This window comes from Manis pentadactyla, chromosome 7 (assembly GCF_030020395.1).
Source record: "Manis pentadactyla isolate mManPen7 chromosome 7, mManPen7.hap1, whole genome shotgun sequence".
Classification (NCBI taxonomy): Eukaryota; Metazoa; Chordata; class Mammalia; order Pholidota; family Manidae; genus Manis; species Manis pentadactyla.
In genome coordinates, this window is record NC_080025.1 from 131,952,559 (window position 1) to 131,979,135 (window position 26,577).

The window sequence follows — 26,577 nt, forward strand, 5'->3', positions numbered from 1 at the left end:
ATCCTTGCCAACATTTGTTGTTGTTTGTCTTTTGGATGGCAGCCATCCTTACTGGTGTGAGGTGATACCTCATTGTGGTCTTAATTTGCATTTCTCTGATGATTAGTGATGTGGAGCATCTTTTCATGTGTCTATTGGCCATCTGAACTTCTTTTTTGGAGAAGTGTCTGTGCAGATCCTGTGCCCATTTTTTAATCAGATTATTTACTTTTTGTTTGTTGAGGCGTGTGAGCTCTTTATATATTTGGGATGTCAACCCCTTATCGGATATGTCATTTATGAATATATTCTCCCATACTGTAGGATGCCTTTTTGTTCTGCTGATGGTGTCCTTGGCTGTACAGAAGCTTTTTAGTTTGATAGTCCCACTTGTTCATCTTTGCTTTTGTTTCCCTTGCCCGTGGAGATGTGTTCATGAAGAAGTTGTTCATGTTTCTATTCAAGAGAGTTTTGCCTATGGTTTCTTCTAAGAGTTTTATGGTTTCATGACTTACATTCAGGTCTTTGATCCATTTCGAGTTTATTTTTGTGTGTGAAGTAAGACACAAGTCCAATTTCATTCTCTTACATGTAGCTGTCCAGTTTTGCCAACACCAGCTGTTGAAGAGGCTGTCATTTCCCCATTGTATATCCATGGCTCCTTTATCGTATATTAATTGACCATATATGCTTGGGTTAATATTCTGGACTCTTCTCTTCCACTGGCCTATGGGTCTGTTCTTGTGCCAGTACCAAATTGTCTTGATTACTGTGGCTTTGTAGTAGAGCTTGAAGTTGGGAAGCAAGATCCCCCCTGCTTTTTTCTTCCTTCTCAGGATTGCTTTGGCTCTTCAGGGTCTTTTGTGGTTCCATAGGAATTTTAGAACTATTTGTTTCAGTTTATTGAAGAATGCTGTCAGTATTTCTATAGGGGTTGCACTGAATCTATAGATTGCTTTAGGCAGGATGGCCATTTTGACAATATTAATTCTTCCCACCCAAGAGCATGGGTGCCTCATGATCTTTTAATGCCGCAGAATCATTCTGAATTTTCTATTGCTATGTGGTATTTGATTGTATATATAGGGTGTAAGTGGTTGGCTGTGTATCCTGGAAATTCCTTTTCAATTAAATTATTTATTTGTTTTTTATTGTGAAATGGAAAATTTCTTCAAATCTTTGAAATTGAAGGTTTAATAGGATGTGTCCTAATGAATTTAATTTTTAGAGAAGCCTGTTGGCACTGTTCATTAAGTACAATTGAATGTATCTTGGGGTACTCATTTAATGTAACAAACATCTTCAATTTAAAAAGAAAACTGTCAAGTAAGTTCCTTAGAAATTGTTTTACAGCCTACCCACATAATAAAAGGAATTTCGAGCCAAATACCAGAAGAGACGTCAGAAGATTCAGAAAAGGAAGACTATTCAGACAGAACAATCAGTGATGAAGATGAATCAGTATGTTTTTCTCAACTTTATCTTAATTTGAAATAAAACTTGGGTTATGAAATATAATTCATAGTAAGAATATAATAAAATCAATTGGATGTTTAAGTCAATTGTCACTGGAGGCAGGAAATAATTTGTTTGAAAGTCAAGGTGTTACTGTGCAGTATGCCCTGTCTTTCTAGAAGAGAAACTACACTGATAGTGTTTTTTGAGAAAATATTTTGGCTAAGATTCTTCTGAGTTTTATTAAAGTGTGTTGATTAAATCATTATTAGGTTTTATTTTTGTAATTCATGGTTTCATCACAATACATATCATAATGCTGCAACCTCCTATGTTCCAAACCCACTGCATATCACCAAGAGAGGCTTAATGTGGCTCTGATTTAACAAAGGAAGGGATATGGAGGAAGCAAAAGGGGGGAAAATCAAAATTCAGTATTTCAAAATATTTTATCTGGTTCCAGTACATATTCTTGAGAGATTTCCTTCACATTTTTGTAAAGTATAAATTATCATGTATGTAACTTAAAGTCCCAAAATAAACTCCCCCGAATGACGTATAATCCTTTACATCTATGGCTTCCTGTGTTTCTTTTCTCTTCTCTTTATTTTTTTGTTAATTTAAATCTTAATTTAAGTTGTTTTGCCAAAATTTATACCAAGAATCTTTAAACTTCATTCCTTCCCTACAGTCATTGATATGACCTTACCTTGTAGAGGAAGAGTTATGAAAGATGATAACTTTGTTTCAGGGTATTTGAAGTGTCCTGAGACCCATAGCCCATAGCAATTTTTCATTTACTAAAGATTAAAGAAATGTGCTCAATTCTAAGTATGAAAATAGATGTGAAAAGTTTCTGGATTTGGAAACTTGGGTTTTAAAAGAGAAATATTTTTGAACTCTCTTGTTTTAGGATGAGGATACCTTCATGAACTTTGTAAGTGAAGATATCCACCAGTGTGCACTTTTAACAGGTTTGAAGTTACCCATATAATTCTCCTATTCTCTTTATGATAAGACCTTAAGTAGATCAAAAAAAATAAAATGAAACTAGAAAATAAAAAAGGTCACATTGAATAATATAAGGTTTTATTATTCTGTTATTGGAAACAGAGAGAGAAATGTATTTAAGAATCTTTTGGAGGTCAAACTTTTAAGTTTTAAGGTAAACCGATTTTTAATGAAGCTAAGTGAAAATGACTATTACTTTATAAAAGACTTCACTTACCATAAGAATTTACCTTGGCATTTCTTTAAATAACTAGCTCTTAATGCATTTACAGAATGACTCAACTTAGAGTGTACACAATGTTTTTGAAGTACGTATTTATTAAATGAAAGTATGCCTGTATAAAGAATTTCCTTAATAAGGTCATTTATTTGCAGACGTATCTGTATGTGGGCATCTTGATGTATACTTGATTTTTTTTTAAATGTATACATTTAGAGTTCTATTTCCAAATACACCCTAAACTATTTTTTCTAAATATTCACATATCTATCACAATGTGAAACTGAAGATAAGTCCTTTATTTATTTTTTTTTTTGCCTTTTTCACCACCATCCTAAAACAAATCTTTTGAGATAACCACTATTCTCAGTTTGGTGTGTATCATTCTAGGCCTTTTTCTTTGCATTAATAAACATCTATTCTCATACTCAGGAAAATTCATAGTACTAGTTTGTGGACTTCTTCCTATCACTTTTTTCTTTTTAAAATTCTGCAAATCTGCTTAAACAAAGGAGATATATCACTGTTTTAACTAGCATTTCCTTGATTGCTAAAGAAATTGACAATTATTTCATTTTTTCATAAAAGGAAAAATGTTGTTATGAATCAGATACAGATGTAAAACTCTTTGCAAACTGGTTAGGATCATTCAAATATTTACAATAATAAGTACTACTATAGAAAGTCTTACAGCCTTATCCAGCCTTGTTACTAGGGCCCCTCGTGTAAGCATAAGAACCCTCTTTTAAGGCTGGGGACCTCAAGGGTACCTCCACTTCCTCAGAGGAGCTGACACGTTTTAAGAGCCCTTAGCATGGCCCAAATTATCTCAGTTTAGTCTCAACTTTCCCTTTTATGTTACCTGTATCTGATGAAACACCTGGATAATGAAGTACAGACCCCCCCCAAAAAGAAGCAAAACTGGTTTAATAACCCCCCACAAGTGTGGACTCCAGGCCTGCCTGAAGTTATTTGGGAAATGTTTAAGTGATAAAAGAGTAACCTATGACTTCCTTACTCTCCTGGGGATGACAAATATTAAAAAAGAGAGCTGACTAAATGCAGTGTTGTATCCTGGACTGGATTCTACAACAGAAAAAGACATTAGTGAGAAAATTTGTAAAAATCCAAATAAGACTGGGAGTTTAGTTAATAGTAATGTACCAACATTGTTTCTTAGTTTTTTACAATGTACCCTGGTTAAGTAATGTATTAAAATTAAGGAAAACTGAGTGAGGGGTATATGGAAACTCTTTCTACTATTTTTTCAAATTTTATGAAATCTAAAATTATTCCAAAATAAAAACTTAAAAAAAAAAAAGGGAGCTGATAGCATGTCTACTAGAGTATCTATAATGTCTCCTTAATGCTCTGACATGAAGCATCCTGGCCCAATGCAAAATAAATTACAGTTAAGGCCTCTTGGCTTGTCTCTATGGAAAATAGTTTTAAAAATGTCTCATTTCTCAGATTGCCTTGCAAGAAGGTTAAGGCAGAAATCTATTTAGGAAAGAATAGACATTTCCAAGAAAGAAAAGAATTCTTGCAAGAAAGCAAGCTAATGCAGTTAATCATAGGCAGGTAAGTGGACTAAGAAGTCAGCCACGTGTGTGGGGAAAGGCGAGCAGCTGGAACTATAGCCAAGACTGAATACAGTTAAAGATTTTGAGAAAAAGAGAAAGTAGATTTTACTATAGGATACTTAGTATATGACTCTAGAATATTTTAACCTACAGCTAAGAAGAAAATTCAAATTATTTCTCAAGTGATTTAAATTAATATAAGATGAAAGGCCCTTACACCCTATTTCACTTTCAGAAGTAATAATTTCTTTGGGAATTAGTTACTTAGAAGTAGTTTTTTTGACTCACTTATAAGAAACCAAAAATTCATTAAAACAGGAAATGTTGGTTTAAAAATGTAAAACATATTTCACATTTGAGGGCCTAATTTGATATTCTTGCTTTACAATAGAGTTACTTTTCTACAACTTTATAATGATCATTAGTGGCTCTATGTCAGTCTTAACAGAATTTATTGGGTACCAAATGAGAAAAGGGCAAAAAATTTAATACATGTAACAGACTTCATTTTGGCATTTCACTATAGTTTAAAGGCATATTATTTCTAATAGAAGATATGCTTTAAATGTTTTGATTTTAGGTTTTAATATTTTTGTCACAAAAGCAATACATATCATATTGCTGTAAATACCATTGTTAACATTTTGGTATTTATCCTTCCAGATATAAAAATGGTATTTGTAATTTGTGTTTTTTAAGTAATATAATAATGCTTTATAAAGTTTGGCAGTATGAAAAAAATAGGCAAGCATGAGCAACTTCTTCCTGAACGCATCTCCTCGAGTAAGGGAAACAAAAGCAAAAATGAACACATGGGACTACATCAAACTAAAAAGTTTCTGTACAGCAAAGGACACCATCAACAGAACAAAAAGGCATCCTGCAATATGGGAGAATATATTTGTAAATGACATATCCAACAAGGGGTTAACATCCAAAATATATAAAGAACTCACACGCCTCAACACCCAAAAAGCAAATAACCCGATTAAAAAATGGACAGAAGATATGAAGAGACAATTCTCCAAAGAAGAAATTCATATGGCCGACAGACACATGAAAAGGTGCTCCATGTCACTAATCATCAGGGAAATTAAAAACCACAATGAGATATCACCTCACACCAGTAAGGATGGCCAGCATTGAAAAGACTAAGAACAACAAATGCTGGTGAGGATGTGGAGAAAGAGGAACCCTCCTACACTGCTGGTAGTAATGTAAGCTAGTTCAACCATTGTGGGAAGCAATATGGAGGTTCCTCAAAAAACTAAAAATAGAAATACCATTTGACCCGGGAATCCCACTCCTAGGAATTTACCCAAAGAACACAAGTTCTCAGATTCAAAAAGACATAATGCACCCCTATGTTTATAGCAGCACTGTTTACAATAGCCAAGATATGGAAGCAACCAAAGTGTCCATCAGTAGATGAATGGAGAAAGATGATGTCCATATACACAATGGAATACTATTCAGCCATAAGAAATAAACAAATTGTACCATTTGCAGTAAATGAATGGGGCTGGAGGGTATTATGCTCAGTGAAATAAGCCAGGCAAAGAAAGACAAGTGCCAAATGATTTCCCTCATCTGTAGAGTATAACCACGAAGCAAAACTGAAGGAATAAAATAGCAGCAGACTCACAGACTCCAAGAAGGGACTAATGGTTACCAAAGGGGAGGTATGTGGGAGGGGGGGGGTGGGGGGAAGGGAGATGGGAATTGAGGGATATTATGTTTAGTACACATGGTGTGGAGGTGGGGTCACAGGGAAGACAGTGCAGCACAGAGAAGGCAAATACTGAATCTGTGGCATCTTGCTGCACTGATGGAAGTGGCTGCATTGGGGTATGGGTGGGGACTTGATAATATGGGTAATTGTAGTAACCACATTTTTTCATGTGAAACCTTCATAAGAGTGTATATCAATAATGTAATAAAAAATTTTTTAAGAAAAAGAAAAAAATAGGCAAAAATTCTCATAATCCTATAACCTTAACATCACAACTTTTTTTTAACCTTTCAAAAGCCTCTCTATTAGTATTTTTGTCAGTCAGTTTGGGGAACTTATTTTTTTATTGCTTTAAAACTCACTGAATGTCTAAATTATACTGGCTAAGGACTGTGCATTTAATAAATGTGTAATAATTTCCTTATATTATTTATTAGAAATTAACCAGAAAAAAATAAATTCAAACTTTGGTACCATTTTTCTAAAATACATTCATCAAGGGCAAAATATTGGTTTCAGCACCAACTCATCAGACACTCAATTTTGAACAAATATTGGGGTACGTTTGTGAATCACACTGATCTAAATGATTTGAAGCATTCCCTATCTTTAACAAGATCAAATATCAAAAATATGAAAACTTTCCTAGGTAAGTGCCAAGTAAATGGTACCTATATTAAGTGCTACAGAAGTCCAAAAAAAGGAAAATCTAGTTAGAAATTGAGATATGAGGTCAGTCTTGAGGGATGAGGAGCAGTAGTTAACATTTACAAAGATGAAGAAAGAAGGTATTCCCGTTAGAAAGAACTATGTGAAAGCTAATGGTCTGATAGGAGTGAGCTGTTTTGTTGTACAACAGAAAACCAAAATGAGAAAGCAGAGGGACCCTGCTGGAGAAGGTCTTGAGAGTAAGGTCGATTTTGTCCTTATAACAGAAAGCTAAGGCATTCATGTTCTATATGTAGTTAATAGAAAACTATTGCAGATGTTTTAAAAAATGTATATTAAAAATAATATTCAGTGCTGATAAAGAAATTGAAAGCTAGAATATAAGAAATTCTGTTTATTTGGATATTAGATTTATAAGTCCATAATTATACCCATAGAAGAAAAATGCAGAGGTAGAATTTAGTAACTTGTTTTTTTCCTCCTTGGTAGATTGATGGAAAACCGAGAGGTTATTTTATATTGTGCCCATCATGGCCATAGTAAGAAAGAGAATATCTTCATGTACTGCTGTAATGGTAGTGATAGATGTAAAGCATTATATTTGCAGCAACGAATCTTTCCACTATGCTGAGTAAAAGTTGTCCTGATAAAGTAAGCACCTTTAAAGACTTCAACTTTTCCTTTACTACATTTTGCCAAAGTGAAATAGCAGAATGGGTAATAGTATTCAGTAAACTGCTTTTTCATTTTAGCTATTTTGACTGGTTTACATAATCAATAACAAATCAACTTTGTGAAATGTTTAGTGACCAATAATTCAAAATATGAACAAAAAATGCACATTTTCCTACCACCATACTTAATGATAAAGACTGTTTTTCTTCATAAGGTCAGGAACGAGGCAAGGGTATCCACCCTTAAAACCTCAATTCAGCCTTATACTGGAGGTCCTAACAAGTGCAGTCTTATGTTGGAGATTCTAACAAGGGCAATAAGTCAAGAAAAAGAAAGAAAAGGCAGACAGATTGGAAAGGAAGAAATAATGAAGATGTTATGATTGTCTTCATAGAAAGACCAAAGCAATTCACAAAAAAACTCCTAGAACTAATAAGTGAGTTTAGCAGTGTCATAGGATACAAGGTCAACCCACAAAAACCAACTGCATTTCTATATACTCACAATGAACAGTTAGAAACCAAAATTAAAAACAGTATCATTTACCATAGCTCCAAAATAAGTGAAATACTTGTGACTGCAAAGGGGTGGCATAAGGGAGTTTTTTAAAGGTAATGTAATTATTTTATATCCTGATTGTTGTAGTGGTTACAAAAATCTATCCATGTGTTAAAATTTATAGGCTGGAACTCAAAAAAGTCAATTTTATATGTTAATTTAAAAAATAAAATTGCAAAACTCTTAGTAGACACTGATGTTATAACTGTCTCTCAGGACAGCTTTCAAATGATTTTTCATATGAAAATAAAACATTTTAAGAAAATCTGCAACACAAATCTTCATTCCTAAATATGTCTAAGTCCCACCCTATAACTTCTTTAAATTATAAGATCCTATCTCAACAGTACCAAGAAATAATCAACTGGTTTTGAATGCATTTATTATATATAGATAAGAGTAAACTTTATTGCCAGAATTCAAATCTATAGTTCTCAGAAATGTAAATGTGTCATCCTAAAAATGAGTTATTTCCATTGGTTAGGAAATAAAAGCATTTCCTAAAGCTTTAGAAAGAATGAATGCTTTTGCACTACTTTTTCATTTTCAACCCTACTTCCTTCTTAAGAAAGATATTGTTACCAGAAAAATGCCGGGTCTCATTTGTTTCTTTCCAGTTTTCTTTCTCAGCTTGCAAATTTAATATTCAGAAGAGCAAAGAGGGAACAGGAAAAGTAGTAATGTGGAAAATGGGAATCAGAAACAGTTTTACCATGGAGGTCACTTTTTGTGGGTCTACTCTGGGTAAGACCAGATGTTCTTATTTATGGCTTTCCTTTTAAACTAAAAAGACCTTTTTAATGTAAGATTAATAGTGTAGACAATTTGATAGTGAGCATTTTCTTTCACTTAAATATATATTGATACTAATTCTACAATTAGGTTGAATAAACAAACTCCCACTGTATGTATCTCCATGTCATAATTTCCCTTCATTTAGAAAAGGAAAGTTTTAGCATATAGATAGAGTATCTGATTGGTTGTTTCATGAGCTAATCTTTAATTGCTTGTTTTTTTGTTTTTTTTTTCTTAGAAGAAATTCCTACAGATTCTAGTGATTTCAAGAAAAAGCAATATTCATACTTAAAATATCAGGATAAAAATGTTTTTACTAGATTTGCTATTTGCAAGTCAAAAGATACTGTGGGTTTAGTCGTTGGTTTTGTTTTTGTTTTTTGTCAATTTATATTTTAATGGAAATATTTGGTTCCTTGAACTAAAAATAAAAGTGTTTTCTGTAGATCCATTTAAGAAATATTTCAGTCACATCTAGCACATCCTTATAATATTCCATATCAAGACGATTGTCACATTGTTAGCAAATGCATCAACCCCAAGTATTGGAAATCCACACATGTCATTTCTGGCTAGTTTTTAAAGTACCTTGAAACTGATATGACATTATTAATAATGATGAAAACATTAAAATCCTTACCCAAGTTTTTCTCTATAAGTGATTATTAGGGTGTTTATAATGGTAACCAAATATTCCATACCCTTCTTACTGAAATTTCTTCTGCCTAATCTGTATGTATTAGCCTATGTTGTTAGGTCAGAAGAAAATTCGGTAAGAAAGTTATGGAATTCTTGGCTACCGGTTATAAACACCCTAATAATCAGGTTTGGTCCAGGTGGTGGAGAGGGAATGAAGGAAAGCAGTAAGCTGTTAAATGATCCATCTCAGAGAAGGATTTGGAATGGAATCATATCAGAAGTTTTATTTATACTTAGGCTATGGAGAAATGATTAACTCATCCTCAAGGGTAGATAAACTTATTCATGTTTTAGGTAATAAACGGGGCACATTTCAACACTAAAGACTTGGAGTCATTGGGATATCATTTTTGTGATTTGCTCTTGGACTATTGTGATCCAGACCGAACCAAGGTAAGCAAAGTCCATTTGATAATGCATCAAACTCCAGACTGTCAGATAACATAACCTGCCTATGGACCTATGGCAGTTTATTCCCTTTAATATCCTAACAGTGTTCAGGGTTTTTTGTACTTGATATCCCGATAACTATTATTCCAGGTGTCTATAAATATTCAATTTGTTTGATTAGGAAATATATCTGTAATTAATTTGTAAATTATAAATGTACAGACATTTTAATCTATATAATTACATATAAGCATATATAATTAAAATTATAAATATATAAAAAGTATAAATTTATGAATTAAAATAATCTGTAAATATAATTATACATAAATTTTTCATTAACCCACTTATCATTTCCTCCTAGTATTATCAATGTCTGAAAGAATTAGAAGAAATATAAAAACATATAAACTTGGAAAAAGTCCATGATGAGTCAGATACTTCTCTAAAAGAAATTGCATTGGATCCAGAGTCAACAAGATAAGTCAAGATGGCAGAAGTAATATAATTTGTTGTCCTGCTTTACTATGTTCTTTATAATAATACTAGGATATAATTGTCAGTCTCAACTGAAAATCCCAAATACAGGAGGAGGAAGATTTTCTACATGTGCTTTGGCAGGACCTCATCAAGACTTCAATTATTTATTCAAGTAATTAATTGGGCACCTACTATGTACTGTATGTGAAGAACATACTCAAATTGTTTTTAATGCTGTCATTACCCACAGAGACTTGACACATTTATAGAGATGCCACATAAATTCAAATTTATTAGTGGATAAATCAAAATTCAGTGCTAAGGAATATTGTTAGAAGAAGTAAGTTACTAATTTTAGTTACAGTTCCTTTGGAAAGGCAGAACCAATGTTTGATTCTTCACCTTTATTTATGAATTTTCAGACTTTGAGCATTAGCTCTTGCAACTTCCAATGGAGACTAGTAAATTTGTTTGTAGCTGGAGAGTATAATTTTGAACTCATGGACTTTTTTATATTTGATGTGTTCCAATTTCATTTCATTTCATTTCATTTCAGTACTCTACGAGGCCAAGACTATAAGACACATATACCTTTGTAAATACTCTTCTTCTTATAATTAGATTTTTACCATAGAAATATTATCTATCCAATAAGAAAATAAAATAAAAGTAACAATTGAAATTTTAAAATGCCACCAAAACATTCTGTAAACTAAAATAATTTTTTTTTTTTCTGTAGTAGCCAAGGCTCTGACAGTTCAGAATCCAATGACTCTCAGCCTTATCTTCTCAAGTTAACTTCTCAGGTATGACTGAAAATGCCCACGATATGAATATGATAAGTAAGTACTCTTCTTATTGTGACTAACAATTAGACAAAACAAAATTGTTTGCAGTTGTGTAATTATTGTACAGCAATAATTATTTTCTGATTATGTAGCATACCTTTAAATCACAGAATTTTCTAACCTTACGGTTCTTTAACACCTTTACTTTATAGATGAGAACGGGTAAGATCCAATGAGATTCAATTCCTTCTCAAAAGCCACACCACTGGTTAATGAGAGTTGTCACAACAGTCATCACCTGACTACAAGTCCAATATGCACTTATTCATTTACTTTACAACCATTGTTGAACTCCAGCTATGTGCTGGGGCTAAGCAGTGAACAAAATGAGACAAAAATCCTTCCCTTTGCTTATATTCTAATTGGTAGATATAAAAAATAAAGATAAATAAGCAAAATATAAGATGTATCAGATGATGATTAGTACCTAAGGAGAAAACTAGAACAGAGGAGGAATAGGTAGTTTAGGTGGTATTATGTACTGCATGTTTATGCCCTCACCAAATACCTATGTTGAACCCTAACCTCCAACGTGGTGGTATTAGGAGAAGACAGAGAGAGATTCTCTTGCTACTCTGTTAGATGCTGCTGTTAGCAACATCTTAAGTGTGGAAATGGCTTTGGAACTGGGTAATGGATAGAGTCCTGAAGTCCATGTTAGAAAATGCTAATATTGCCATCAAGGGACTTTTAAAGGTGATTCTGGTGAGAGCTCAGAAAGAAAAGAGGAGAGCTTCTACCTTCTGTATAGAATGTTGGCAGAAATATGAATATTAAGGATGATTCTGATGGGGTCTCAGACAGAAATGAGGAATGTACATCGGACAATGGAGAAAATGCAATCCTTGCTGTAAAATAGCAAAAAAAAAAAAATTTTGCTGAATTGTGTTTGTGTTGAGTGTTTTGTGGAAGGTAGAACTGTGAACAGTAGAATTGGGTATTTAGCTGATATTTCTAAGCAAAGTGCTGAAAAAGCTGCCTGATTCCTCCTGACCACTTATGGTAAATATAGTAAAGAGGAATTTTACCTCAGGGTGAACCACACTTTGAGTTTCACCCATATCTGATTTAAATAATATTGAGATGAGACTTTGGACTTCAGAATTGTTACTGGAATGAGTCAAGTTTTGAGGATATTGGGATGGAATGAATGTGAGAAGGGCATGGATCTGGAGAGCCAGGACCAGAATGCTATGCTCTGAATATTTCTGTCTCCCCAAAATCCATATATTGAAATTATAATGCCCAATATGATGGTATTAGAAGGTGGGGCCTTTGGGAGGTGATTAGGTCATGATAGCAGAGCCCTCTGAATGGAATCAGTGACTTATAAAAGAGGTTCCAGAGATATCCTTCTGCTATGTGAGGACACAACGAGAAGTCTGAAGCCCAAAAGAGAGCCCTCACCTGACCATACTGGCACCCTGACCTCAACTTCCAGCCTCCAAAACTATGAGAAATTACTTTATCTATAAGCCATCCAGTCTTATAAAATAACCCAGTGGTATTTTGTTACAGCCGCAAAACAGACTTAGACAGATGTTGTATTAGTTTTCTATTGCTGAGTAGTAAATTACCCCAAATCTTAGCAGCTAAAGACAACAAAAATTTATTATCACATAGTTTTTGTGAGTCAGGAATCCAGGAGTGGCTTAGCTAGGTGCTTCTAAGGTCTCTCAAAAGCCTGCAAACCAGGTGTTAGTTGAGCTGTGGACTCATGTAAAGGCTAGACAGAGGAAGGATGCACTTTCAAGCTCTCTGTAAGTTGTTGACAAGATTCAGTTCTTCACAGACTGTTGGGCTGAGAGCCTCAGTTCCTTGCTAGTCATTGGCTGAAGGTCTCTCTCAGTTCCTTGCCATGTGGGCTTCTCCATAGGACAGCTCACAGCTTGCAACTGGCTCCCACCAGAGTGAGCAAACAAGAGAGTGCACACAAGATAGAAGCTACAGTCTCATTGTAGCCTAGTAACAGACGCAGAATTCCATCACTTCTGCCATATACGATTCATTAGCAGTAGGCCACCAGGTTGAGCCCACCCTCAAGGGGAGAGGCTTATAGAAGGGCAAGAATACTAGGAAAAGGGGATAATTAAAGGCCATCTTAGAGACTGTCTACCACAGACGCAAAAGCCGTAGTGATTTGATCTTTGCCCTAAGGCTATGTTGAAACCAACCTGCAAGTTCTAGAATTCTGGGCTCTGTTCCCCTCTCAATTTTTTCATCCAAATAATTTTGGAACTGATTTCTTTCTTGTAGCACCTTGTTAAATGAAGCTAGCAATAGCGAACTCATACTCCAACATTCTGCCTCAGAATCTCTTTGTCCAGTGACCCAAATCTACTAGGTACATTTTCTGTCTTTCACACTACCAAGGAAGACAGTTTTACTAAATGTATCACCTTTACATAACTTGTGTCACTGTTTTTTAGATTCCTGTAACAGTTTCCACACTACATGTTACCCAGTCACAACCAATGATTGTCACGTAGTTTAGGTTTTTATTAGGACAGCATCCTACATCTAGGTATCAATTTCTGTTTCATATTTTACTACACTAAAACAAAATCCTCAAAATCTCAATGATGTCAAATACCTATCTTCTTGTCATGCATCTGCAGATCAGCTGTCTCTCTACTGGGCTATTCAGGGATAGAAATAAGTTGAACTTATTTATAGACTGAATTGCGTTCAGGTCTGTTCCGTTCTTCTTTTCCCCAAGACCAGCAGCCAGCTGGGTCACATTCCGCTCATGGCAAATCACAAAAGTTCAAGAGGGCAAGCCAAACTGTAGAAGTGTATTCAAAGCCCTTGTTCACCATTCCACTGGCTAAATCAAGTCATATGACCAAATACAACATCAATGGAGTAGGGAAGTATAATTCTATAGTAGTGGGAGAGTGAAATTTGGGAACAATCTAGAGGTGTCTGTTCCCAGGCCAAGAGTACCAGAAGTGCAAAGGCAATGAGGAGAACCATGTCTGTCATCTTCTAGGAAGATAAGGGGGTTAATTTGGCAAGAGAAGATTCAATGGCAGATTAATTGAAGATAAATTCAATTAAGCTAGCTAATTAAATATATGACTTAATTGTCAAGAAAGTAAAAAATTAAGTTTTGTCAATCAAAAAACCTAAAGTTCAGAAATGTTATGGTATATTCTGTTTTTTAGTGAAAATGCTGAGACGAGCCCCTTCTTGGCTTCTAAAAAGATATCTGAGGTAAGGGAACTACACTCAAATTTTTCAGCTGACTACCTTAGTCCTTTTCCTCTGTCTTAAAAATTTTGATTTTGAATTAAAGCAACAGGTAAAAGTGACTTTTTGATAACAATTGCTAATCAGATATCTCCTTATATTCTGTACAGTATCTGCAGCTAGGTCAGTTTTCCACAGTGGAGTACCCATATGATGCATTTTGAAGGGTTCTGAGATCTCAGTCTTCCCAAACTATCCCCAAAGGATGCCTTAAAATCTGCAGTTAGACATTTATTTCCGTGCATTTATTATTGCATTATCTGAGTTTCTCTTTTGAAAAGGAATATTTCTAGCATGATTATTTATAACTTTACAATGAATATCAAATGTTTTATTATCTGTAGTAGCTTATTGAAGCACTGTCATGTAAGGATAATACTAGTACCTAAAAACTGAAAAGGGAATAGAAAGAGAATTCAGACTTTGTAGTTTTGTCTAAACCAGTACTTATTGTATCACTAGCTTACCTTGGCAAATTCTCCTATCCTTAGGAATAATAATATGAACAACCATCTTAACAGTGGAATAGGTTAAGTATTTGAGAACAGACTGAATTTGTACAACAGAGGAAACAGCCTTGACCTCTATTCTAAGAACTTGTTTTTTGCTCAATAAAATGAGTTCTGTTGAAATATGTAGTCTCTCTTGCCCTATAAACCTAGATAATTAGATAGGAAACCATCTTTGGCCATACCTGTACTTGGGTCTAGAATTGATTAACTTAAACTAAGACTTAATTTTTAAAAATATATTATTTATCATGTCTATGGAAAGAAATCAAATGATGTAATAAGGTAAGAGGAAGTAATAGAAAAATACTGACTAAATTCTAGACTTGCCCTTCCCTCTTACTAGCTATGTGATCTTGAGCAAATAACTTAACCTCTCTGATTCCTAAGATTCCCTTACATTCCCTCTCTGATGTAAGATGGGAATAACATTAGCCATCCTGCCTATATCATAGGACTGCTGAGAGCACCAAGTGAGATTATATCTGTAAGAATACTTTGCATATTGTGAGGTGTAATATACAAATATAACATGGCATTATATTACTCTCGGTTAGACAGTTCACTCACTGTTGACACTGAAATCAGAATACCCAATTTCTTTCAGCTCCCAAAGTATTATTCAGAGACTTAACAAAGACAAAGATATTTTTTAGAAACCGGTGAGAAGTCAACACAGGAACAAATCAAGAGCACTGATTTTTATGGAAACTGTTTCAAAGTGACATCCTTGAAGTATCCTGTTAGCAAACAAACTCCCAGTTGGACTGAGAAGACAAGGATACCAACAAAAGGTTTTTTTTATTGTTTAGGATTTTAATAAGTACAAAAGTGGCTTTCACTATATCATCATTAATAAATCCTATGAAATCTGGATTATGGGACTGTTTTTGTAAACAGAGAGGATTGATAGCATTTTATTCCTGACTGAAAAATACTTCCCTAATCTAATCTCTACAAGAGTTGAATACAGAAGAATATTATTTCAGTTGAAGATAACCTTGAAAAAAAATCTATTTAATTGCCTTATTCTCAATATCTCCTGGCTATCAATGCCCTTTTCATACCCCACAATAAAAAAGTAATGAACTAGTGATACACCCAACATGGACGCATCTCATATCACTGTGCTGAATAAGATAAGCCAGATGCAGAAAAGTAAATGGCATGAAATCTCATTTATATGAAATGCAAGCTAATCTGTAGACACACACAAAAAAAAATTAAGGTTTCCTGGAGTGAAAAGGGATAGAGTAGGGGATGAAGAGAAGAATGGCTTGTAAAGGAGCTAAGGAATCTTTTAGGGGTGGTCTTCTCTAGTTCTTGATTGTGATGATGGTTTCACAAGCATTTACAACTGTTGAAACTCCAGGGTTTTGAGCCAGAGCAATTAGCTGAATTATCTGCCAGATGGCAAAGACTGAGGGTGGAGCCACAATTCAGTTTAGACATGTTACTTTTGAAATGCCTTTTAGACACTGAAGGGGGGGTATTGAACAGGGAGCTGGATATATGAGTCTGGAGTTCAGGAAAGAGATATGAACTAGAGATACACTTGGGGATTCTCGTTATACAGAAGGTATTTTCAGGCAGGAAGCTGGATGAGATTCGTACGTGAGCGTGGATAGAGAGGAGTGTTAAGGAGCAGTGTTGGGACTCCAACACTGATCGATGATAAGAACCAGCAAGAGAAGACTGCAAAGCACCCCGTGGGGTCGGAGGAAGACCCAACCAATGTACCGTCCTGGAAGCCAAGTGAGGAAGTGTATCAAAGCAGAGGGAAAAATCAGCTAAGACTAATGCTTCTGACAGGTCGAAATGGACTTACTATTGGATTTTGCAGTATGGAGGGGTTTTTTTGTTTTTTTTTTTTTTTTTGGTATCATTAATCTACAATTACATGAAGGACATTATGTTTACTAGGCTCCCCCCTTCACCAAGTCCCCCCCACATCCCCATTCATAGTCACTGTCCATCAACATAGTAAGATGCTGAAAAATCACTACTTGTCACCAAGTTCACAGTCACTGTCCTTCAACATAGTAAGATGCTGTAAAATCACTACTTGTCTTCTCTGTGTTGCACAGCCCTCCCCGTGCCCCCCACGCACTATACATGCTAATCATAATGCCCCCTTTCTTTTCTTCCCACCCTTATCCCTCCCTTCCCACCCATCCTCCCCAGTCCCTTTCCCTTTGGTAACTATTGGTCCATTCTTGGGTTCTGTGCTTCTGCTGCTGTTTTGTTCCTTCAGTTTTCTTTTGTTCTTATACTCCACATATGAGTGAAATCATTTGGTACTTGTCTTTCTCCACCTGGCTTATTTCACTGAGCATAATACCCTCTAGCTCCATCCATGTTGTTGCAAATGGTAGGATTTGTTTTCTTCTTATGGCTGAGTAATATTCCATTGTGTATATGTACCACATCTTCTTTATCCATTCATCTACTGATGGACATTTAGGTTGCTTCCATATCTTGGCTATTGTAAATAGTGCAGCCGTAAACATAGGGGTGCATCTGCCTTTTTCAAACTGGAGTGCTGCATTCTTAGGGTAAATTCCTAGAAGTGGAATTCCTGGGTCAAATGGAATTTCTATTTTGAGCATTTTGAGGAACCTCCATATTGCTTTCCACAATGGTTGAACTAATTTACATTCCCACCAGCAGTGTAGGAGGGTTCCCCTTTCTCCACAGCCTCGCCAACATTTGTTGTTGTTTGTCTTTTAGATGATGGTGATCCTTACTGGTGTGAGGTGATATCTCATTGTGGTTTTAATTTGCATTTCTCTGATGATTAGCGATGTGGAGCATCTTTTCATGTGCCTGTTGGCCATCTGGATTTCTTCTTTAGAGAACTGTCTATTCAGCTCCTCTGCCCATTTTTTAATTGGATTATTTGCTTTTTGTTTGTTGAGGTGTGTGAGCTCTTTATATATTTTGGATGTCAACTCTTTATCGGATCTGTCATTTTCAAATATATTCTCCCATACTGTAGGATACCTTTTTGTTCTATTGATGGTGTCCTTTGCTGTACAGAAGCTTTTCAGCTTGATATAGTCCCACTTGTTCATTTTTGCGTTTGTTTCCCTTGCCCAGGGAGATATGTTCAAGAAGAGGTCACTCATGTTTATGTCTAAGAGATTTTTTGCCTATGTTTTTTTCTAAGAGTTTTATGGTTTCATGACTTACATTCAAGTCTTTGATCCATTTCGAATTTACTTTTGTGTATGGGGTTAGACAGTGATCCAGTTTCATTCTCTTACATGTAGCTGTCCAGTTTTGCCAGCACCATCTGTTGAAGAGACTGTCATTTCCCCATTGTATGTCCATGGCCCCTTTATTGAATATTAGTTGAACATATATGTTTGGGTTAATGTTTGGAGTCGCTATTCTGTTCCATTGGTCTGTGGCTATGTTCTTGTGCCAGTAACAGCATGGAGGTTTTATCGGGGATCTTGATCAGAGAAATTTGAATAGAATGATTGAAGTACAAATCTAATTAAAGTGTATTTTAAAATAGGAGAGAGACTGGAGTCAGGTAGTACTTATGGAATTTTGCTGCAAAAGATTTTTTTTTCAATGTTCCCCACTGCTGCTACCACAGAGCTTAATTTAAAAACTGTGTTTCTCAACTTTATCCAGTCTTTCCTGAACTGAGAGTCTCATCCCTCATTGATTACAGTTTCTTTTTTGTTGTTTTTGTTTTTCTTGTGGGAGTTTTTTTTTTTTTTTTGAGAGGGCATCTCTCATATTTATTGATCAAATGGTTGTTAACAACAATACAATTCTGTATAGGGGATTCAATGCACAATCATTAATCAACCCCAAGCCTAGTTCTCAACAGTCTCCAACCTTCTGAAGCATTACAAACAAGTTCTTACATGGTGAACAAATTCTTACATAGTGAATAAGTTCTTACATGGTCAACAGTGCAAGGGCAGTCATCACAGAAACTTTCGGTTTTGATCACGCATTATGAACTGTAAACAATCAGGTCAAATATGAATATTCGTTTGATTTTTATACTTGATTTATATGTGAATCCCACATTTCTCCCTTATTATTATTATTATTTTTTTTAATAAAATGCTGAAGTGGTAGGTAGATACAAGATAAAGGTAGAAAACATAGTTTAGTGTTGTAAGAGAGCAAATGTAGATGATCAGGTGTGTGCCTGTAGACTATGTGTTAATCCAAGCTAGACCAGGGCAATAAAACATCCACGTATGCAGAAGATTTCTCTCAGAACAGGGGGGGTGAGGTTCTAAGCCTCACCTCTGTTGATCCCCAATTTCTCACCTGATGACCCCCCTGCGACTGTGCCTGTCTTAGGTTGTTCCTCCCTTGAGGAATCTTACCCGTCTCTGGCTAACCAGTCATCTTCCGGGGCCATACAGGGAAATGTAAAGTTGGTAAGTGAGAGAGAAGCCTTACTGTTTGAAAAGGTTAGCTTTTTACTTCTTTGCAGATTTATGCCCTGTGGCTTCTATGCCCAGCATTTGTCTTGAGGTATCTTTACCACTTGGAAGAATTATGATACTCGGTAAATTTGATATGAGGCACGAATTCTATTTAAGGGTTGTAATTAGGAAGGAAGAAGAAAAGCTATAGAAGTAGCAGGCGGAAGAAAACATGGGAAGATTGATTATTTCTTTGACATATCTTCTTGTAGAGTAACTTCAGCATGGATAGGTTTTAAACTACTAATTAAATTGCACACACACATTAACATAATAGGAATACAGTTACATAACCAAAGCAGACCTATAATTACCAGCCATCTCCAGTGAAACCAAGAAAACCAGTTAGGCACCCTAGGCATTTGTGAAAACTTATCTATGATATGGTGGATATTGTCCAACTGAACTTGAAACAGTCTGAGAGAAATCAAACAAATTAAAACAACCCATTCCTGGGGACTGTTCACATCCCATATGTTCTTTTAACAGTAGATAGTCTGTAGTCATAAGATTTTGGAGCACTACAACTTGCACTTCTCCTAATTCTTGGTTGAGTTCCGACAGTATAGATCCAGTCAAATTTGGTGTTTTACTGTATGCACAGGCCAGCTTAGATATCTCCTTCTTCATTCCAATGGCAAGTCCAGGAACCGGTGGGATGAGTGCATCTACAGCTGTAGCAGTGCGTGGATCTTTGTTGGGGTTTTTTTGATGATCATCTTCTGGTATGACTTCCAGAGAGTGCTGATGTTGGAAGTTCTTCTTCATATCGTATCTTAGTTCATTTTCGGGGTAGCCAAATTAGGCTTTGATCCTCTGTATAAACACAAACAGACCCTTTGCCCACACTTTGATATACCCTTTATACCATTGTGTAGAACTCATTGGAGGTCACCACACAGGAACTGCTTTTTTTTTAAGAGAAAGGAATATTATCAGAAAAATGTACCTCCATAGCCAATCATCTGGCACCCTTTAATTGATCAAAATTAAGGATATTTAAAGCATGCATTAATCATTGATTTATAGTTAGTTTTATCCTATCAGGGAGTAATCCCCCTTTTCTTTCTTTCTTTTTTTTTTTTTGCTATCATTAATCTACACTTACATGAAAAATATTATGTTTACTAGGCTCTCCCCTATACCAGGTCCTCCCTATAAACCCCTTTACACTCACTGTCCATCAGCATAGCAAAATGTTGTAGAATCACTACTTGTCTTCTCTGTGTTGTACAGCCCTCCCCTTTCTCCCACCCCCCCATGCATGCTAATCTTAATACCCCCCTTTTCCTTCCCCCCCTTATCCCTCCCTACCCACCCATCCTCCCCAGTCCCTTTCCCTTTGGTACCTGTTAGCCCATTCTTGGGTTCTGTGATTCCACTGCTGTTTTGTTCCTTCAGTTTTTCCTTTGTTCTTATACTCCACAGATGAGTGAAATCATTTGGTATTTCTCTTTCTCTGCTTGGCTTATTTCACTGAGCATAATACCAAGGAGGACTTCTTTTTAAAAACAGAAATGAACCCCTCCCCTAAGAATTCTCTGTTCCCCTCCCTAACTTTATTTTATCCCACAGACTTTATCATTTTCATATATTTTACTTATTTGCTTACTTTATGCCCCTGTAATTAAAATATAAGCTTCAGATGGTTAAGATTTTTAGATAGATTCTTGACACATAATGCTCAATAAGTAATGTTGAATCAATTCAGTTCATGTATCTATACATATTTTTGTGGTTACTCCCCAGATCTTCGTCACAACTTAAAAAGGGAAAGGAAAGAATGTACATCTTTCCAAAGCAAGAAGACTGGGGTAAACTGGACAGATGATGAGAAAAGAATCCTCAGGGATTAAAGAATAGCTCAAACTCAAGAAATACTACAGCATTTGCTCCCTATCATGGAAAGCACTAAAAACATTCAGACCACTCAGATAAAACAGATACTCAGTCCAAGAACCAACTTCCAAACCCAGCATCAGTAAGTCAATACACTTTTCTCATTCTTAGCTATTTAATACATTATTTTATAAGGAAGTAAGGCTTATTAATTCTAAGAAACAAGCAGAGGCTCTTAAATGGTGGCAGTTACACCACATTTGACAAAGGGACAAAGGCCCAAAGCCATAAGAAAACATTGGATATGTGAAGGGTAGTAGGTTACTAGGCCTTTTTAAATTATTTGCATGAACCCATTCATTAATTTGGACCTATGACCAAAGAACGCATTAATAAAGTATAACCACAGCCTGACTTGTAATTTCTCAGGTATGTTTAAACCTTATAATCCTAGGGGGCAACCAGAATTAGAAATAATTAACTTGAGTTATTTCAGCTAATTGATACTGAGAGAAATGCAGAAAGGGTAAGACAAGATTTCTTTTAAAGACAAAAGAAATAGAATCATCACCAAGACCAAAAGGAAACCCATATAAGAAAAAGACAATGACAAGCTGAAAATAGTTACTATAAAATTTAATTATCAACAAATTTTGATAAAGCACTCTCTGTGTGCTAGACATTGTTCTGTTTATACACACACACACACACACACACACACACACACACACACTTTACATTCTCCACATGAGGAAACTGAAGTCCAAAGAGGTTAAGTAATTTGTCCAAAGTCACCCAGCCATAGGTAGTAGCACTGCTACCCCAACGAGATAAGCTGACTCCAGAGCCCTTTATCACTATGCCCTGACACTTCTCTTTATAATATAAATGAAAAACAGAGAACCAATATGCCTAATATTTACAGATCATCTACAAATCAGTGGCAAAATTGTGAATATTTTGTAGGAAATTGGGAAAGGCTATGAACCACAAATACACACATACACACATGCAAAATGTGGCTAATGAACATTTTTAAATGTTCAGTCTCACTTAAATCCTAACAGTGCAACTTAAAACAGTAATGAAATATTATTCATTTTTGCCTCTCAGTGGGAGAATTCATTCACTGATTGTTGGAATATAAACTGGTACAGTTTCTGGAAGGCAATCCAACAGTATAAATGAAAAATCTTTAATATCGTACATCCATTTTGACTAAGAAATTCTACTTTCAGAAACTGATCCCAAGGGGAAAAAGCCTAGATGAGGGCTAAAAAGCTTCTATAGTGATGTTCAAGAAAAAGAAAAAGAAATGAACCTAAGTGTTCAATAATAGAAGATTCCTTAAATTATGGTACATCCATAAAAGGAAATATTACATAAATATTATAAGTATATATTAACATGGAATGATGTTCACAATATATAAATGAAATACAAGTTACAGAACAGTTTGACTTGATACAGCTGCATTTACAGACTATATATATATTTAATGTGTGTGCATATTATACACACTCAAACACATACTATACCAAGAAAAAACTGGAAGCACATACTCCCAACAGTGATTATCTCTGAAGAGTTGAAGTATTGACAGATGATGATATTCTTCTTTATGGCTTTTTCCCTAAATTTTTATTAGTGCTCATCTCTTTATATAATCAATAAAGTTACAAAAATAGGCAATTGATGGCAGTTTCTAGTGAGATGGGGTAGATATCTTGCTGGGGGAGGCAGTGCCTAACAAAAATTAAATCTAATAGGTCAGCTCATATGAAAGAAACAAATAGTGTAGGTCCAGGTAAACAAGGGATTGAGTATAATAATATCAGCAAACTAAAAATTCAGGAAAATGAAAACAAAATACAATAGACCTAGGCAAAGAGGCTGAGAAGTTGAGAATCTAGATATAAACAAGGGGTCTGGGTGACAATTAGGACATAGCTTGATTTTTAGTCATTATTTTCATGAATAATGACTTGTATACTTTGAATGCAGAAATGTACTCAGTATGGAACAGCCTGAGCCTGAAGTGGTAGATAAACAGTAGGTTGTATTAATTAAGAACTCTTTCATTACAAGTAACAGAAGCCAATTCAACCTAACAATGAAAAGCATTAAAGTAGGGTGGGGGGAAGTATTATAATAAGAAAACACAAGACTTGCTCTTGGAAACAAGTGGGAGAGGGAATTCAGCCAGGCTTCAGAAAAGGCCTGGAGCTGGGGAAGAAAAAACTACCAGGGCTCTTTTTATCCATCTTCAGTCTCTACTTTTCTCTCTACATAGAAGAGTTTTCACACCCCTAAACTCACACATTTGCACCCTATACAAGACTCACTGTCTCTCATTCCTAATTCTAAATGATAGGGAAAGATAATCTGATTGGCAACCATGCCAGTGGGTAGAGGTCACATAGACATCTACAAACAGGCTGCTAGAAGCCGACCCTTGTGGATCTAGAGGCAATCCCCAGAGAAGGGCAAATTGTGCCTGGGGCAGACACTCCCCAGAAGTATCTATTGTAGATATACATGGAAATACACAAAAGTAGGGAAGCAGCAAACAAGACCATTCTTAACAGAGGAACTCACTGAATATTTAAACATTGTCAAATTGAAATTTTTTGCTCTTGCTACTTATTTCTTTATGGCTGCCTCTTCTGATTTATATATCCTTTGACAGGCTAAACACTGATACATTATTACCACATAGTAAGTGATTACTGGGTAAAGTGAGAATAAGCAAAAATAAGAAGATCACAACTCTGCTAAACCATTTTAGACACAATCCAAGCTTAGACTAGGGAGAAATTACTAGTGTGCTGTAACAACTAGCAGACAGGATGGTAAAGGACATAGCATGTGAATGTAACCACAGGAATGGAACTTAAATTGTCTGTTCTGTTGATAAGCCAAAATGAATAAGGTCTGGATGGATTACTAATCAATATCATATTAGCAAGATGGTTTATATCTTTTAAATTTATTTCTGGTCAAACATTGGTTAGAGGTCAGATATGAGGAATAAATCTCACATCTGACATTCCATCTGGTAATGATGAAAAATTCTTGAGAAAGATTATCCAGATCAAAATGTACTTGGAGACATTTTTCACTTTCAGAAAGAAGAAATAGATACATTTTCCCTATTCTTCTCACTTAAACACCTAAAAACCTTGGACATAACATATAAAACAAATATAAGGTAACTTTGAAAGGCAGAAAAAAGAAGGCAGACTATCTAGGGACCTCAAGAGCCAAGGAATGACACAGTGGTGATTTGCCTGGGATTTCTTTTTGCCTTATTTATCTCTGACTTGGAGCAGAGGAAGCCAGCAACCTAGAATCTAGAAACACCAATGGACTCAGACCAAGGGTTAAAAAAGAAAGAAAAAAACTCCGCCAAAAGCCTGCATTATGTGACTAAAGGATCAGGAAAAGGACAGCCTACCAAACAGAAAACTTTAAGACAAAAACTACACTGCTCCAGCCAAACACTATAGATAAATAGTGGCTCCACTCCTACCCACATAAACAGAGGCAGATTGGAGGGCCTAGACTTCTACTCTTTTGAGGTCATTATGGAGCATCTCAACATCCCTGCTAGGTGGTGTCAAAGAAGGGCAAATACCAAGCCAGAACTTCCATCCCCACTGGCCTGTAATTACCCACTCTCCTTGGTGTCACTGGAGACCACATGGGAAGCCTAGGCTTCCACACCCCCTTGGCACAAATGAGGTGCTGCTCCCCATTCCTGCTAGGATGGTATCAGAAGAGGCCTAGTGGAGAGTCAGGACTTTCACCAATGCCCCGCAGTAATGGGGCCACCTCCACCATAGTGTCAGTGGAGGCTGTGTGGGGAGATGAAACAGTAGGAATGAGGAGCTCTTCCCTTCTGGTGTTAGTGGAGTCCAGGTGGGGAAACTGGGCTATTTCCATCTGTCTGCACAGGCGCTCAAATATTCTATTCCATACTGTGATTCATGGGGGTTTTTTTAGGAAATGATCCAGTTCTTTAGTTGTCAAATGTGTGTGTTTGTAGTGTTTCCCATTATCTTTTTGATGTCTGCTAGATCTTTAGTGGCCATTATATCAGGAAGCTTGGGGTCAGGGCAGGTATCCAAATAAACATATCCTCTAGGCATTTAGAAATACAGGATTGGAGTAGTGCTGGAAAATCATGACCAGAGATGAATATTTAGATCATTCTCATAGAAATAATGGTAAAAGTCTTCGGGGAGGATGGATACACCAAAGGAAAAAAGTCTGATTTATACTATGACAAATACTACAGACTACAAATATCTAGGGTACCTGTTGGGCAAGAACTCACATATTTCATTTCTTTCCTAGACTACAGCCAGCCAATTATGTAAATATAAAGAGATACAGCAGAGGCTGGACACCACCCAGAAATCTCCCTTTGATAAACCAAAAGAATCTTATGGTAAGCTCTTCAGAATGGCTCCAGTCTGTGTCCCGGAGGTCATTTGAAAGTTTGTCACCTCTCAAAGGGTCCAAGAAGGGGAAAACAACGGTCTCAAGTCAAGGCCACAAAGACTAAAGACACGAAACCTGTCAGCAGCAAACAGGAGACTGCTCTCCCAAGTTTTGAGAAGGATACGAAGAGTATCAAAGATCAGAGCTTTCCAGGTGAAGAATCCAACCAGCAAAGCTCTATGCAAATAGCCCCCCACCTAACTAAAAATAAGAATAAGCAAGCAGATAAGAAGGATGGACAGCCCACTTCCCATCTGAAGTTCCAAAGGGACTAATAATCTAGCACTATGCTGCTCTGAAGACTGGATGAAAGATGACATGTGCTACATAGTAACAAGAAAGGAAAAGCAGAAAGCCCTCTCCTTCCTCCCTGCCTGCTCTCCCCGCACATGCTCATGCACATGCTGAACTAGGAATTCTAGATATCCCATCTTGTTTAATGGGAACATCTTTCAGAGATTTGAAAAGAAATCTGGAGAAAATATAGACAATTTAAAATCACTTAGGTATCTGTATTTGATTTTTGTCAAAATGGAAAAAAAACTCTGAACTTCTGTTCTCTTCCAAAATGACTTATTCATACAACACACAAAAAAACTAAGAACTCAAGGAAGGAATCACATGTGCTATCACTGATTTTAGCATCCCTGTTGGACACTTCAGTGAATCAGTCAACAAGCGTCATTTCCTGAATTTCTGTGATACCTGTAGTGTGCTAGAAACCATTGGTGATATACAAGACATTTCTCCCTACTAGATTACTGTATGGTGTGTGTAATTGTGTGTGTGTGTGTGTGTGTATACACACACAATTATACTCAGATACTAAGAGTAACTATTATGTTTTTGTTTGGTTTTGGTTTGTTTTTAAACCAAAAGCATGGCTAAAATAATTGTAGCACAAGATAGTTCAT

At 35.8% G+C, this 26,577-nt stretch overlaps 2 protein-coding genes across 2 annotated transcripts; both read left to right on the forward strand.

Moving 5' to 3' along the window:
* Positions 1 to 985: 985 nt before the first annotated feature.
* Positions 986 to 4,662, forward strand: LOC118922623 (cytosolic carboxypeptidase 3-like). The gene is made up of 3 exons (XM_036905590.2): positions 986 to 989; positions 1,295 to 1,440; positions 2,348 to 4,662. Exons 1-3 carry the CDS (start codon positions 986 to 988, stop codon positions 2,426 to 2,428), a joined length of 231 nt encoding a protein of 76 aa, XP_036761485.2. The 3' UTR covers positions 2,429 to 4,662.
* A 3,553-nt stretch (positions 4,663 to 8,215) lies between these two features.
* Positions 8,216 to 25,777, forward strand: LOC118922622 (cytosolic carboxypeptidase 3-like). The gene is given in 4 exon segments (XM_057504790.1): positions 8,216 to 8,626; positions 9,671 to 9,683; positions 9,685 to 9,769; positions 25,517 to 25,777. Coding segments are annotated over 4 exon segments (462 nt in total). The 5' UTR covers positions 8,216 to 8,403; the 3' UTR covers positions 25,658 to 25,777.
* The last annotated feature ends 800 nt before the right edge of the window (positions 25,778 to 26,577 follow it).